The sequence below is a fragment of the Mytilus edulis genome, chromosome 1, assembly GCF_963676685.1.
Source record: "Mytilus edulis chromosome 1, xbMytEdul2.2, whole genome shotgun sequence".
Lineage (NCBI taxonomy): Eukaryota > Metazoa > Mollusca > Bivalvia > Mytilida > Mytilidae > Mytilus > Mytilus edulis.
Window position 1 is genome coordinate 77960153 of NC_092344.1, and position 13822 is coordinate 77973974.

Sequence of the window (13822 nt, forward strand, 5' to 3'; positions counted from 1 at the left end):
TTTCTCACAAGTCACAAAATTATTTTGAATCACATATCAGAGCTGTATCAAAATAATAACATCAATGTTGAAAATGACAGCCTTTGTTAATGTGTTTTATGTTTTATAGGTATTTAGGAACAGAGAACGGGTTTTTTAAGATTTTTCCTGGAACAATGTTGTCCGATATCCACTATGATCCAAGGGATGATGTTTGGTATAGAAAGGCTGCAGAAAATCCTGACAAATATGTCTTCATTGATATGGGAACACCACAACAAAATACCTCCACTTATGTTACCATGGCAAAGGTGTTTTATCAGACAAGGTACTAAACTTAAATAAAAACAGACAATAATGTTTTGTTGTATTAACCATATTTGCTCAACTGAAGATATACACTTCTTCTGATTTTCTGGAAATCTATTTCACAATTTAAAGATAATTGTTATGCCCAACCTACAATAGTAGAGAGGCATTATGTTTTCTGGTCTGTGCGTTCCTTTGTCCTTCCGTTCTTTTGTTTGTCCATCTGTTCGTCTGTTCGTGCGTCCGTTCGTTCAACCGTCTGTTCGTCCCGCTTCAGGTTAAAGTGTTTGGTCAAGGTAGTTTTTGATGAAGTTTATGTCCAATCAACATGAAACTTAGTACACATGTTCACTATGATATGATCTTTCTAATTTTAATGCCAAATTAAAGTATTGACCCCAATTTTACAGTCCATTGAACAAAGAAAAAGATAGTGTGAAGCTTAGGTTAAAGTTTTGGTTAAAGTTTTTGGTCAAGGTAGTTTTTGATGAAGCTGAAGTCCAATCAACTTAAAACTTAGTACACATGTTCCCTATGATTTTTCTAATTTTAATGCCAAATTAAAGTATTGACCCCTATTTCACGGTCCACTGAACATGTAAAATGATAGTGGGAGAGGGGCATCCGTGTACTACGAACACATTCTTTTATAATTTATTTTCCTTTGAAAATTAATAGCCTTAGATTTGATTTATAAAAAACTGGTAATTTATTTATCAAATATGGAATTATTCACATATACTAGTTCAAATGCAATTTTAACATTGCATAAGGTTGAATGGTGTAAGATAACTTTGCAGTTTGAAAATGTTTCAGTTTTCAAAGATCTGCTATCAGCACCACTTTTTAGCTCACCTGGCCCGGTGTCCGTCGTCTGTAAACTTTTACAAAAATCTTTTCCTCTGAAACTACTGAGCCAAATTTAACCAAACATGGCCACAATCATCACTAGGGTATCTTGTTTAAAAAAATGTTTCAGGTGACCCTGACAACCAACCAAAATGGCAGCCATGGCTAAAAATAGAACATAGGGGTAAAATGTAGATTTTGGCGTATAACTCTGAAACCAAAGCATTTAGAGCAAATCTTTACGGGATAGAATTGTTTATCAGGTCAAGATCTATCTGCCCTGAAATTTTCAGATGAATCGGACAACTGGTTGTTGGGTTGCTGCCCCTGAATTGGTAATTTTAAGAAAATTTTGCTGTTTTTGGTTATTATCTTGAATATATTATAGATAGAGATAAACTGTAAACATCAATAATGTTCAGCAAAGTAAGACCTACAAATAAGTCAACATGACCAAAATGGTCAGTTGACCCCTTAAGGAGTTATTGCCCTTTATAGTCAATTTTTAACAATTTTCATTAATTTGGTAAATTTTTGTAAATTTTTACAAAATATTTTCCTCTATATCTAAAGGGCCGAGTTTATTATAGATAGAGAAAATTGTAATTAGCAAGAATGTTCAGTAAAGTAAGATCTATAAACATCACCTTCACCAAAACACAATTTTGTCTTGAATCCATCTATTTCCTTTGTTTAATATGCACATAGACCTAGGTGAGAGACACAGGCTCTTTAGAGCCTCTAGTTGAAATATAAGACAAATACTGACAAACACATGTATATGTGGTGGGGTTAGGTAACTTTTAAACAAAATAATATTATATTAGATCATGTTATATATATTGTTTAAGCAATGGTTCAGTGAGTGGAGTTGTAGCAGCAGATATGAGCAGACGTCAATTTTCTACCATCCTCACAAACATGATGACTTCCTGTTTACACTGTTATATTTTGGATGATGCTGGGTAAAATTAATTATGAAATTGAATATATAAAATTGTAAAAAAAGTAGCAGCATCTAAAATTTATTATAAAGAATCCACCTTTAAATTTCCAGACAATAATTTATAATAGGACTATAATTTTTGTCTTCTTAACTAAATCTTTACATTTAGCATACATTTTCTTTTTGAAATGTCACAAAACTTAAACTGAATTTTGATGAAATTGTATTCTAATGTTATTCAAATATCTAAATAAATGTTCATGTAAAATATAGATGTCTTTTAAATGTTTTTCACAATAATCACCCTTTTCTTCAGATATGTCATTGGACAAGCCAATACAAGCATGGATTTGAAAAGGCCACATATAACACAAGTGGCAGGTCCTGTCGGCTTTCTCTTGATGAAACAAGGATTTCTCAAGGTAACAAAGGTTTTAGAGAAAAAACTGTTATGTTCATATAATTCACAGAAAAAAATTAAAATCGTCAATCAAAAAAGTATTTTGAATAATTGTAAACAGTTTTTATATCCTTTTTACTATATATCAATAATTCTTTTCATTTTTGAGAAGATCTGATTTAGTTCTGTTTTTCATTTTGACAAGCTGTTCTCAACTTTGATAATATGTTTTCTCACCTGGACAGTTATGTACCAATGAGAACCATTGCCATCATTTCACATCCTTTGATTTGTCATCCATTATCTGGGGGAAAGTATTCTACCTTTGTTTGTTGCTGACAACAAAAAGTAAATTAAAGAAAATGCACCTATGAAATATTACAATAGATTAAAGTAAATAATAGTTAAACTTTTACCATGATTGAAATAGGCAAGAATTATCTGTTCATATTTTTTTTTGAAAGTTTCATAGGCAACTTAGCTCATGGGTGGGTCTCATTGGGGTCGAAGCGTGAAGCGGGATTGCTGATTTTTTTTTTTGTAAGCGTGAAACGTGAATGTCAAATTATTGTGTCGTAAAAACGGGAAATGAGGTCTAGCCGGACCTAGGAAATGACAAAAAAATAGAATTGCTTACGTACATAGTATATTTAGCGGGATACGAGAATCTGACAAAACAGTAAGCGGGATCCGGGGTCAGAACCCCCAATGAGACCCCCTCATGGGAATTATGTACTGATTGAAGTCAGAATTATCAATTATATACATGTGTTTTATTTTCCAGCCAGTGGTATGTATGGATTCTACTTCTGGAGTAAAAAGGCTGACCTACAAATTAGATCTAGGTCAGAAAGGGTCATCCATTAGAAAAGCTGGTTGTCATGACTACACCCTTCTGACCATCAACAATACCAATTTGTACCTTCTGAGTTACCTACCAGACAACTGTTTCTCTTTGGATGTAGGGGTAAGTATTATTAACATTGATCATTTACAACCAAAATAGTGGATTTATAAGTAATATAAGAGGATGTGGTATGATTTCCAATGAGACAACTTTAAACTGAAGAAAAAGATGTAGAAGTTAACAACTCTAGGTCACTGTACAGCCTTCAACAATGAACAAATCCCATGCCAAATAGCAAGCTAAATGTAAAACATTTTGGAGGGGAAAACTAAAGGCTGGATTTATGTACATAGGAATAAATAAAAAACAAATATGATAAATTAAGTTTGATAGAAATGTCTGATATGTCATCCTGGTTTAAAAAAACCTAACAGCAGTAAATTACAGACCAATGAACTTTTAGATATATTTTTTTTAACTGAAAAATATTTTGTGTATTGGTTTTGGCAAGAAAATGGAGGAATCAAATGGTGAATAAATATTTAAAAACTAATATTTTTCAGACCTGCAATTGTCAAGAAAAGTGTTTACTGTGTAATAATCAGATGGATTCAATGTGCCAGGTTTGTGTTATGACATTTTTATACAAGCCTGTAATAATAGTATTTTTTATCAAATTGATTTTCAAATTTAAGTCTCAAGTTTGGATATAAACTTGATATATGATTACATGCTATGTTTTGATATAATTTGTTCCAATCTTAGTACGCTACACCATGAATAATCTTTTTTGATAGACAAGGTGTAATTTTTTTTAATTATTTTTTTCTGCCTAAAATAAATGCATTACAAAATAACTGTTTTCTCCAACCAGTGTTAGTTATATGTCTGCTTTGTATTTACTAACACCATTCTGTCCAGCTGTAAAAAACAGTTTTTATAAGAATTCTTCAACTGTTTTATAAATTGTTTATATTTACTTTTATGTCATTTGGTCTCTTGTAAAGAGTTGCTTCATTGGCAATCATATCACATCTTCTTCTTTATACTCATTTGTATCTTCTTGGTTTCAGTGTCCTTGTACTTGTGTTAACAGAACAACAGATAACTGTAATAGTAGTTTTACTATGACACAAGGATATGCTCCATGTAGAGGTATATATTCTGAGTAAAATTTGACTCAGTAGTTCTCAAGTGATAGAAAATTAGGCAAAGGTAATATATTGATCAATGATTTTATGAAATTTACTGAAGGTTTTGATGATAGTGTTAGTGAAAAACTCAAACCTTCAGCAACAGTGGTCTATTATATTTAAACCAGTTATTTCAGTATACTGTATAAATGCTTTGTTCTTTGGTTGGGTTATTGTCTCTTTGGCGCATTGCTTTTTATACCCCGCTTTGAAAAAGGGGGGTATACTGTTTTACCTCTGTCTGCCATCCATCCGTCAGTCTATCCAACAGTCCGTCAGTCCGTCCGTCCCATGAATATTTTTCGTCACAATTTTCTCAGGAACCACATTACAAGGATTTCTGAAATTTGGTTTCAGGGTTCATATAAGTCTGCTATACTGTGTGATACATTTTCAGATTCATCACTCAACAACTTCCTGTTTACCGAACACTTGAATGATTTAACACATGATAGGCAAGTTGAAAATTCTCGTCACAATTTTCTCAGGAACTACAATACAAGGATTTCTGAAATTTGGTTTTAGGGTTCATATAAGTCTGCTATACCTCTGTCTGTCCATCCAACCGTCAGTCCTCAGTCCATCCATCAGTCCGTCAGTCCGTCAGTCTGTCTGTCCGTCCGTCCCATGAATATTGTTCGTCACAATTTTCTCAGGAACTACATTACAAGGATTTCTGAAATTTGGTTTCAGGGTTCATATAAGTCTGCTATACCTTGTGATGCCTCTCGTCACATTTTTCTCAGGAACTTCAATACAAGGATTTCTGTAATTTGGTTTAAGGATTCATATAAGTCTGCTATACCGTGTGATGCGTTTTCAGATTCATCACTCTACAACTTCCTGTTTACTGAACACTTACATATTTTAATTATCCACTTGCGACAGGGGTATCATCAGTGAGCAGTAGCTCACAGTTTCACTTGTAACCATTTTCAAATTTATTTGCACATGTATGAAACTCGCTTAGTTTTATTTTACAGAAAGTCTGAAACATTGGAAGACTGTTAAGACTATCAATCTTCATCAGACAAACACAACAGAATGTCAACCACAATGTCCTTCATTGTAAGTGTTTTAAAACATCTCAGAATGTCAGTCACAGTGTCAATAATGATTTTTAATCTGAAATTAGTCATGATGCCCATCATTGTAGGTTTACTTTTTGAAAATGTCAAAGTGTCCCTCATTGTTTTGTTATCATTCCAAAATGTTTGTGAAGTTGTCTGTCCTTGAAAGCATTGAAATTTGAGACAGCTAAATGAATCAAGAAATTTAATTGATTCTGACATTTTAGATAACTACACTCAGTTTTATGAATAGATTTATACATTTTTTGTTTTCACCTTTTAGATTTCGACAAACTTGTCTCTTTGCTACATGAACATGATGAAGTTGTTTTTTAAACGTGTTATTTAGTTTCGCCTAATAAAGTTCCTCTGGAATTTTTTTAAAACAATGTCATTTGATCTGTTCCTGTTGGAGCAATATTCTTTAACCTTTATTCTGTTAGTAACAAGTACTGAAATATTTGTTCTAGTAGAAATGATATTACGGAATAATTTTTCCATTTTGAACTTATTTTATGAAGGAACTTCTATTTCATGACATATGAGATATAAAGTATTTGTATTGTAGTCAAACAGAGAAGGATTGCTTACTTATGTCAGGATGTACTTGGTGTTCTACAGGATTCTATAGCCACATCCCTATTTGTACTAAATCCTGCCCTCGAGACAGGTAAGAACTCTGTTTGCATAACTACATCTGTGTTTACATGATGTCAAAAATATGGAAATTCATGTGTAATTAATAATAACATTAAACTTCTGTCTCCTAGTTTAGATTTTTTTTTAATCAATTCTCATTGTAGCAACTGGTAATTGACCATGATCATAACTTGCTACAGGCAATTTCAAATGGAAGAGATATATTGAAACAGTTTTTCTCAGTTCTTAACCTCTGACTTTGATTTGACAATTTTCAGTTCAAATTATCGCTTTATCTTGTAGGCAATGTCCCCAATCAAAAACTTATCCTTCATTTATGAAGCTGACTCAAAGTTTAAAAAAAATTGATATTGAAATAAGTTTTATTATAAGTATAAGCTTAAAGACAAAATTTGTAATATTGAAAAGATCCCAAAGTAAGTTTTCTTGAGTCACATGACACAATCAGATCCTTGATTTTTTTAAGAGGGAAAGGAGAAAGATTCAAGAGTTTTGTTTGGCTTAATTTTGCACATTGATAAATAAAAAAGTCAAATAAAAAATCTTTGATCTGCAATTATATGATATAGATATATATAGATTCTACCACTGCATCGAGTGTGATACAATATTTATCCACTCGAGACAGTTAAATTTTCAAATTTAAAACGCGAGACTTGCCAAGCGTTTTAAATATTTGAAATTTAACTGTTGAGAGTGGATAAATATCATACTACACGAGATTTGGTGGTAGAATCTGTTTCTCTAATGATTTTCAAATAATATGCAGGCAAACGTATTCCTTCTTTTCGAATGATCTGCAAAAAGATGTGTTCTTTCTATGTGACGTCATCAGGCATGTTCGCCTTTTTTCATGCCGTCACAATAGGAAATTCAGAGGAAAGCAAGAAAATTCGACGTCATAATCGGATTTTAAGCAATGAAGAACTGAGATCAAACGAACCACACGTTGATTAATTTTTTTATACAATGGGTGCAGAAAGGAATAAATTGACAAAGAATTAGAGAAAAGAAGATATGGTATGAGTGCTGAATGAGACAACTCTGTATTCAAGTCACAATTTATAAAAGTAAACCATTATAGGTCAAAGTACAGTCTTCAACACAGAGCCTGTAAGACTTGCAAGACTGTGAAAGATTAGGCACCATATTCTATAATATTGTTTTACAGATTGGAGATTTACATGAAAACACCTTGCCATAATTTAACAGAATACAGCCATCAATCTTTATCATTAGAAGTTCAGAAGTTATTACTAGCTACTGTAAATGATTCCAATTTTGACATCAGTCTGCCTATGATGATACAACAGGTAAGATTAATTTTTTCTCAACAAATTTAAGGCAGAAGTTTATGATAAATGTCAACTAGCTACATCTGGTTATGCCATATTGTGTTCTACTACCTTTTTGCAAAAAATGTCTTTAAAATTTTTGCAAATACTGTATAAATATTAATTTTCGTGGGGTTAAAATTTCGTGGTTTTGCATCCAAAAGTAAGTTCAAGTGGATTAATTTTCGTGGTTTTTAAGTTTAGAAAATAATTATTTAAAAGTCACTTTATAATTGACAAATTCAAGGGAATATTTATTTTCAACCTATTTTCGTATACAACCGTATGTGACGTACCATGATTTGGTGGTATATTTGGTGGTATCTACAGTGTTTCGAGCAAAATTTCTTCAACAAATCCAAACCTAGCCACATCAAGATAGAATATAGTGTGGACCAATAAATGATCAAATATTTATCTTATCTGCATACAAACAGTTGAATATGATACACAAGATGATTTTAGGTAGATAAATACCACTTATGGACCTCTTTGTCTTCTTTATAAGGTCTCTGTTGGTCTATTTATACCTCTCATTTCCTTAAAATTTCAACTTTTCAGGCCAATAAGTAAAAATAATGGTGTAACTTTGACTAATTTATGATAGAAATGTTATCAGAAATGAGTAATTGAAGTATTTTAGCAGAATGAACAATCCATATACAAGTTTACTGTCTCCAAGGAGGTTTCAATAAGTCCTTACGTCAAAATTAAATTTATGCTGTGTTCCAGAGAGGGACATAAAAGGCTTCTCTTTTAGTGAATAATTTGTTGTAACAGCATTAAAAATAATTACATTAACTTATAACTATATATCTATTTAAGTATTTCCTAGGAAAATGTTCTATCATAGCAGAATATAAGGAATAAGGAGAAAAAAGCCCCCCCCCCCCAATAAAAAAAAAAAAAACCAACCCAAAAAACTTAACATTCATGGAATAATTTCATATTCTCATAAAAGGTGTTTTGGGGACTCAATCCATTCAGAATATTTCATTTTTTGTAATATTTCTCTTAAATAACAAGAAATTTTAACACATGAGATTACTCACAAGGTCAAAGGTGAATGTACAGCTTCCCATATTATAAACTTTTTGACACATTTTCCTCAGCAACTATAAGTCATATGTTTTCTGATATTTTGCACCAACCCTCAAGTGGTTTAAAATGCTATACTGTGTCAAAAGCTCTCATTTTTAACTGAAAAAATGCACCGTACATCACGTTTTGTCAAAAATTGCACTGAACAGATTTTTGACTGAACATTGTTTAGATTTTTTTTAACAAATTCAGTTATTGTTTATGTAGATCCTCATGAATTAGTTGATGATTATATCTCTTGTATACTTTTAGGATATGATTAATTTTACCATATCAACAAGAGATAGAACAAGTATACCAAATAGTTTGACCAAAATGCTGTCTAAACCATTCTACACCATAGACTATATTGTGTTAATTAATCAACATTCTATGAATGAGTTCACATTGTAAGTGTTAAGCATCAGTTAACATTAACCACACATGTCTAGAAAAAGCATAAATTATGTATAAAGTTTGACCTATCCATTCATTAGAATCATTGAAATCTTTTATGTGTTTGGTGTATAAGCTACATGTTGAATACATCACTTTCTGGCTGACTGTACGAGATCCTCATGGGTAGTCAAGGTCGTTAATAACCCCCTCGTCGTCATAAAAAATGAAGGTATTGTTGAAATGAGAATGAAGCCTCTACTTATGAAAAGAAAGGAATACAATATCAACATATTCAATAGTTGGTGAATTAGAAAAGGAACTTAATTTTATTTTTCCAATTGAATTAAACAAAGCTGCATCAAATAGTCTGAGTTTTATATTGATGTTTGTCAGTTTTGTGGTTCTGGCTTAATTCTATGGAAAACTTTTGTTTAAATCGGAGGTTGTCAATTGGATAAAAGGCTTTTATGTTTTATGACATATTGCTATTTATGTTTGTAGAGTGATAAATTTTACCATTCAGAGTAATGCCACAAAGTGTTGCCTTGTGGTTAAGCCTTCAGCAAATATTTTTGGAAAACAAAATTAACTATGGAATACTTCTTGTTCAAAATGGTATAACCTGTTTAATTTGAAATTTCCATTAGAGTTGTCCACTTTAACATTCATTTTTAGCTCACCTGGCCTAAAAGGCCAAGTGAGCTTTTCTCATCACTTGGCGTCCGGCGTCCGTCGTCGTCCGTCGTCCGTCGTCGTCCGTCGTCCGTCGTCGTCGTTAACTTTTACAAAAATCTTCTTCTCTGAAACTACTGGGCCAAATTAAACCAAACTTGGCCACAATCATCATTGGGGTATCTAGTTTAAAAAATGTGTCCGGTGACCCGGCCAACAATCCAATATGGCCGCCATGGCTAAAAATAGAACATAGGGGTAAAATGCAGTTTTTGGCTCATAACTCAAAAACCAAAGCATTTAGAGCAAATCTGACATGGGGTAGAATTGTTAAACAGGTGAAGATCTATCTGCCCTGAAATTTTCAGATGAATCGGATAACCCGTTGTTGGGTTACTGCCCCTGAATTAGTAATTTTAAGGAAATTTTGCTGTTTTTGGTTATTATCTTGAATATTATTATAGATAGAGATAAACAGTAAACAGCAATAATGTTCAGCAAAGTAAGATTTACAAATAAGTCAACATGACTGAAATGGTCAGTTGACCCCTTTAGGAGTTATTGCCCTTTATATTCAATTTTTAACCATTTTTCGTAAATCTTAGTAATATTTTACAAAAATCTTCTCCTCTGAAACTACGGGGCCAAATTAATCCAAACTTGGCCACAATCATCTTTAGGGTTAGTAGTTTGAAAAATGTGTCAGGTGACCCGGCCATCCAAACAAGATGGCCGCCATGGCTAAAAATAGAACATGGGGTAAAATGCAGTTTTTGGCTTATAACTCAAAACCCAAAGCATTTAGAGCAAATCTGACGGAGGTAAAATTGTTTATCAGTTCAAGATCTATCTGCCCTGAAATTTTCAGATGAATTGGACAACCCGTTGTGGGGTTGCTGGCCCTGAATTAGTAATTTTAAGGAAATTTTGATGTTTTTGGTTATTATCTTGAATATTATTATAGATAGAGATAAACTATAAACACCAATAATGTTCAGCAAAGTAAGATTTACAAATAAGTCAACATGAGCAAAATGGTCAGTTGACCCCTTTAGGAGTTATTGCCCTTTATAGTCAATTTTTAACCATTTTTCGTAAATCTTACTAATCTTTTACAAAAATCTTTTCCTCTGAAACTACTTGGCCAAATTAATCCAAACTTGGCCACAATCATCTTTTGGGTTAGTAGTTTGAAAAATGTGTCCGGTGACCCGGCCATCCAAACAAAATGGCCGCCATGGCTAAAAATAGAACTTGGGGTAAAATGCAGTTTTTGGCTTATAACTCAAAACCCAAAGCATTTAGAGCAAATCTGACAGGGGTAAAATTGTTTATCAGGTCAACATTTATCTGCTCTGAAATTTTTAGATGAATCGGACAACCCGTTGTTGGATTGCTGACCCTGAATTGTTAGTTTTAAGGAAATTTTGCTGTTTTTGGTTATTATCTTGAATATTATTATTGATAGAGATAAACTGTAAACAACAATAATGTTCAGCAAAGTAAGATTTACAAATAAGTCAACATGACCAAAATGGTCAATTGACCCCCTTAGGAGTTATTGTTCTTTATAGTCAATTTTTAACAATTTTCATAAAATTTGTAAATTTTTACTAACATTTTCCACTGAAACTAATGGGCCAAGTTCATTATAGATAGAGATAATTTTAAGCAGCAAGAATGTTCAGTAAAGTAAGATGTACAAACACATCACCATCACCAAAACACAATTTTGTCATGAATCCATCTGCTTCCTTTAATATTCACCTAGACCAAGGTGAGCGACACAGGCTCTTTAGAGCCTCTAGTTATATTTTAAATGTACATAGATGTTAAACTAGATGGACTAAGGAGCACCTAATGCTACATACAAAGTTTTTAATTTATATAGATATAAGATGTGGAAAGAGTGCCAAATGGAACAACTCTCCATCCAAGTCACAATTTGTAAAATTTATCTGTCATATTTCAGCCTTCAACCTGTTTTTCTTTTGCAAGTTTTTGTATTGGTTTTTTGTTTACCAATAAACAATATTGCAAATTTAAGAATGTTTTGTAGCTGGAAAATACAATGAACATACTATTTTTAGCTCACCTGGCCCAAAGGGCCAAGTGAGCTTTCTCATCACTTGTCGTCCGTCGTCTTCCATTGTCGTTAACTTTTACAAAAATCTTCTCCTTTAAAACTACTGGGCCAAATTAATCCAAACTTGGCCGCAATCATCATTGGAGTATATAGTTTTAAAAAATGTGTCAGGTGACCAGGCCAACCAACCAAGATGGCTGCCATGGTTAAAAATAGAACATAGGGGTAAAAAGCAGTTTTTGGCTTATATCTCAAAAACAAAGCATTTAGAGCAAATCTGACAGAAGTTAAATTGTTTATCAGGTGAAGATCTATGTGCCATGAAATTTTCATGAATCCGGCAACCCGTTGTTAGGTTGTTGCCCCTGAATTGGTAATTTCAAGGACATTTTGCCCTTTTTGGTTATTATCTTGAATATTATTACAGATAGAGATAAACTGTAAACAGCAATAATGTACAGCAAAGTAAGACCTAAAAATAAGTCAACAAAATGGTCAATTGACCCCCTAAGGAGTTATTGCCCTTTATAGTCAATTTTTAACAATTTTAATAAAATTTATAAATTTTTACTAACGTTTTCCACTGTAGCTACTGGGCCAAGTTCATTATAGATAGAGATAATTGTAAGCAGCAAGAATGTTCAGTAAAGTAAGATCTACAAACACATCACCATCACCAAAACACAATTTTGTCTTGAATTCATCTGTGTACTTTGTTTAATATTCACATAGACCAAGGTGAGCTACACAGGCTCTTTAGAGCCGCTAGTTTTATTATTGATCTTTTTTAGGTTGAGATTGACACTTTCATTTGATAATTTCAACTTTACCAAAGAATTTGAAACTGAATTGACCTTGAGAGAATACATTGATGTTCAGGTCAAGGACTTTATTTTACAAGCTTTTAATGATGGAAACATTACTGTTTCTAATGTTTGGCCAGAACAGGTAACTCATTTACAGTTTTATTGTATAGGTTTCAAATTACTTATTATATACATAAAAAGATGTGTTATGATTGCCAATAAGACAACTCTCCACAAGACACCAAATAACACAGAAAATAACAACTACACTACCAATAATTTACCCACGCTTTTTAGGTCACTGTACAGCCTTCAACAATCACCAAAGCCCATACTGCATTGTCCTCTATAAAAGGCCTTGAAATGACATCTTTTTTTGTCCACATTTTTACATATTGATATGATATTTGTGTTGCCAGGTATTATTGAATCCTTCTTTTCTTAACAGTATGTTTTTATACTTAGCTATATTTTGGGTATTTTAAAAATTCTTTTTTGAAAATAATCATCTGATTAAAGGGAGATAAGTCAGGTCTGAGGTTACTGTGAATTACTTTTTGTTCTTAACTTTTTTTCATCTATTTATATTGAAGAATGAGATATCCTTTATGCTGAATACTAGTAAAACAAATAAGACTGTTTTGATGCAACAGACCCAGACATGGAATATATCAACACTACCTACAATAGATGTGTTCGGCAGGCCATTATCATTAGTGAATACCAGTGTTGAGCATAGTCACAACACACTCTGTCATGTCAACTGCCACCAAATGTGAGTAAGGCCAGGGTTTTTTAATTTGTTGGTTTACGGATTTTCCTCATGAAAAAATCAGGCCGGTCGGTCGGAAAAAAAAAAAAAAATCTCTCAAGACAGAAAAATATGCAAAAATATATTTCACCTTATGTAAGATATATTTGGTTTGCTTTTTGATCATCATTTCTTATATATTAGTTGGATGAAATATTATTACAAATTAAACATCACAAGACATCGTCTAAAAATTTTCTGTAAAAAAAGGGGGTTTGTGTCCACTGACAAAGACGAAATTGTATTGTCATTTCACAAATGTAGCCCTTAATAAATTTCAGGAAACTTGGTGGTTAATGATCTTCAAACACGAAAACTGATAAAGAAAAAAAAGAAAAAACGTTGTACTAAAATAAGTTTCAACACACGTCAAAAACGTGA

The 13822-nt window shown here is 32.4% G+C and overlaps 1 protein-coding gene across 1 annotated transcript in view; it reads left to right on the forward strand.

Annotated features, from left to right (window-relative positions):
• LOC139490978 (uncharacterized) overlaps nt 1-13822 on the forward strand; it is an 81402-nt gene that overhangs the window by 19372 nt on the left and 48208 nt on the right. Inside the window, exons 14-25 of the mRNA XM_071278163.1 lie at nt 110-307; nt 1989-2102; nt 2400-2505; nt 3268-3450; nt 3894-3953; nt 4404-4485; nt 5507-5591; nt 6162-6263; nt 7425-7566; nt 8941-9077; nt 12616-12772; nt 13224-13405. Coding sequence (XP_071134264.1) covers nt 110-307; nt 1989-2102; nt 2400-2505; nt 3268-3450; nt 3894-3953; nt 4404-4485; nt 5507-5591; nt 6162-6263; nt 7425-7566; nt 8941-9077; nt 12616-12772; nt 13224-13405 — 1548 coding nt within the window. The remainder of the gene's footprint in view (nt 1-109; nt 308-1988; nt 2103-2399; nt 2506-3267; nt 3451-3893; nt 3954-4403; nt 4486-5506; nt 5592-6161; nt 6264-7424; nt 7567-8940; nt 9078-12615; nt 12773-13223; nt 13406-13822) is intronic.